The sequence below is a fragment of the Apaloderma vittatum genome, unplaced genomic scaffold (assembly GCF_000703405.1).
Source record: "Apaloderma vittatum isolate BGI_N311 unplaced genomic scaffold, ASM70340v1 scaffold28480, whole genome shotgun sequence".
NCBI classification, from domain to species: Eukaryota; Metazoa; Chordata; class Aves; order Trogoniformes; family Trogonidae; genus Apaloderma; species Apaloderma vittatum.
The window spans coordinates 814-1,296 of record NW_009696695.1 but is presented as its reverse complement, the minus strand read 5'-3'; the positions used below and the strand labels follow the sequence as shown (position 1 = coordinate 1,296).

The 483-nt window shown below is 64.6% G+C and overlaps 1 protein-coding gene across 1 annotated transcript in view; it reads right to left on the bottom strand.

The window, feature by feature from the left end:
* Positions 1-84, bottom strand: part of GATAD2B (GATA zinc finger domain containing 2B) — a gene marked incomplete at its 3' end in the record, with an annotated part of 7,098 nt that extends 7,014 nt beyond the window's left edge. The window contains exon 1 of the mRNA XM_009876023.1: positions 7-84. Coding sequence (XP_009874325.1) covers positions 7-84 — 78 coding nt within the window. The remainder of the gene's footprint in view (positions 1-6) is intronic.
* Positions 85-483: the final 399 nt, after the last annotated feature.

Below are 483 nucleotides of genomic sequence, written 5' to 3'. Positions count from 1 at the left end.
CAGGACGTCATCGCGATCGTCTGCTTGGTCCAAGCTCCGTTTCAAGAGGTTGAGGCGCAGAGCGTCTTCCGTCATCCTGTCCATCCTGCGGGGACACAGATCGACAGGGGGACACCATCAGCGGCAAAGGCACAAAAAGGGCAGAGCAGCCCCCAGGGGGATGTCAGAGCCCGGCTCTTCCCCCCTCGGGGAGCACCCACCTCCCACGCGCCGGCGTGCGCTGACCTGCCGGCAGCCGCGCTCATGCGCTTTCCAATCCCCATCCGAAACCAACCCGGCGGGGGCTTTCCCAGGGAGAAGGAACCCCCCCGTCCCCGCCGGGCGAGAGGAACCCCCGAAACCTTCGCAAACGAGGGGCACGATCCCTCGTTCGGCGTTAAGAAGCGACTCGATGAAGGGAGACGGAAACCACTCAAGGCGTCCGGGGGCAGCTCAGCTCCTTCTCGCGCTACGGTCTCAGATTTTTTAAGGCGTCGTGCCGCG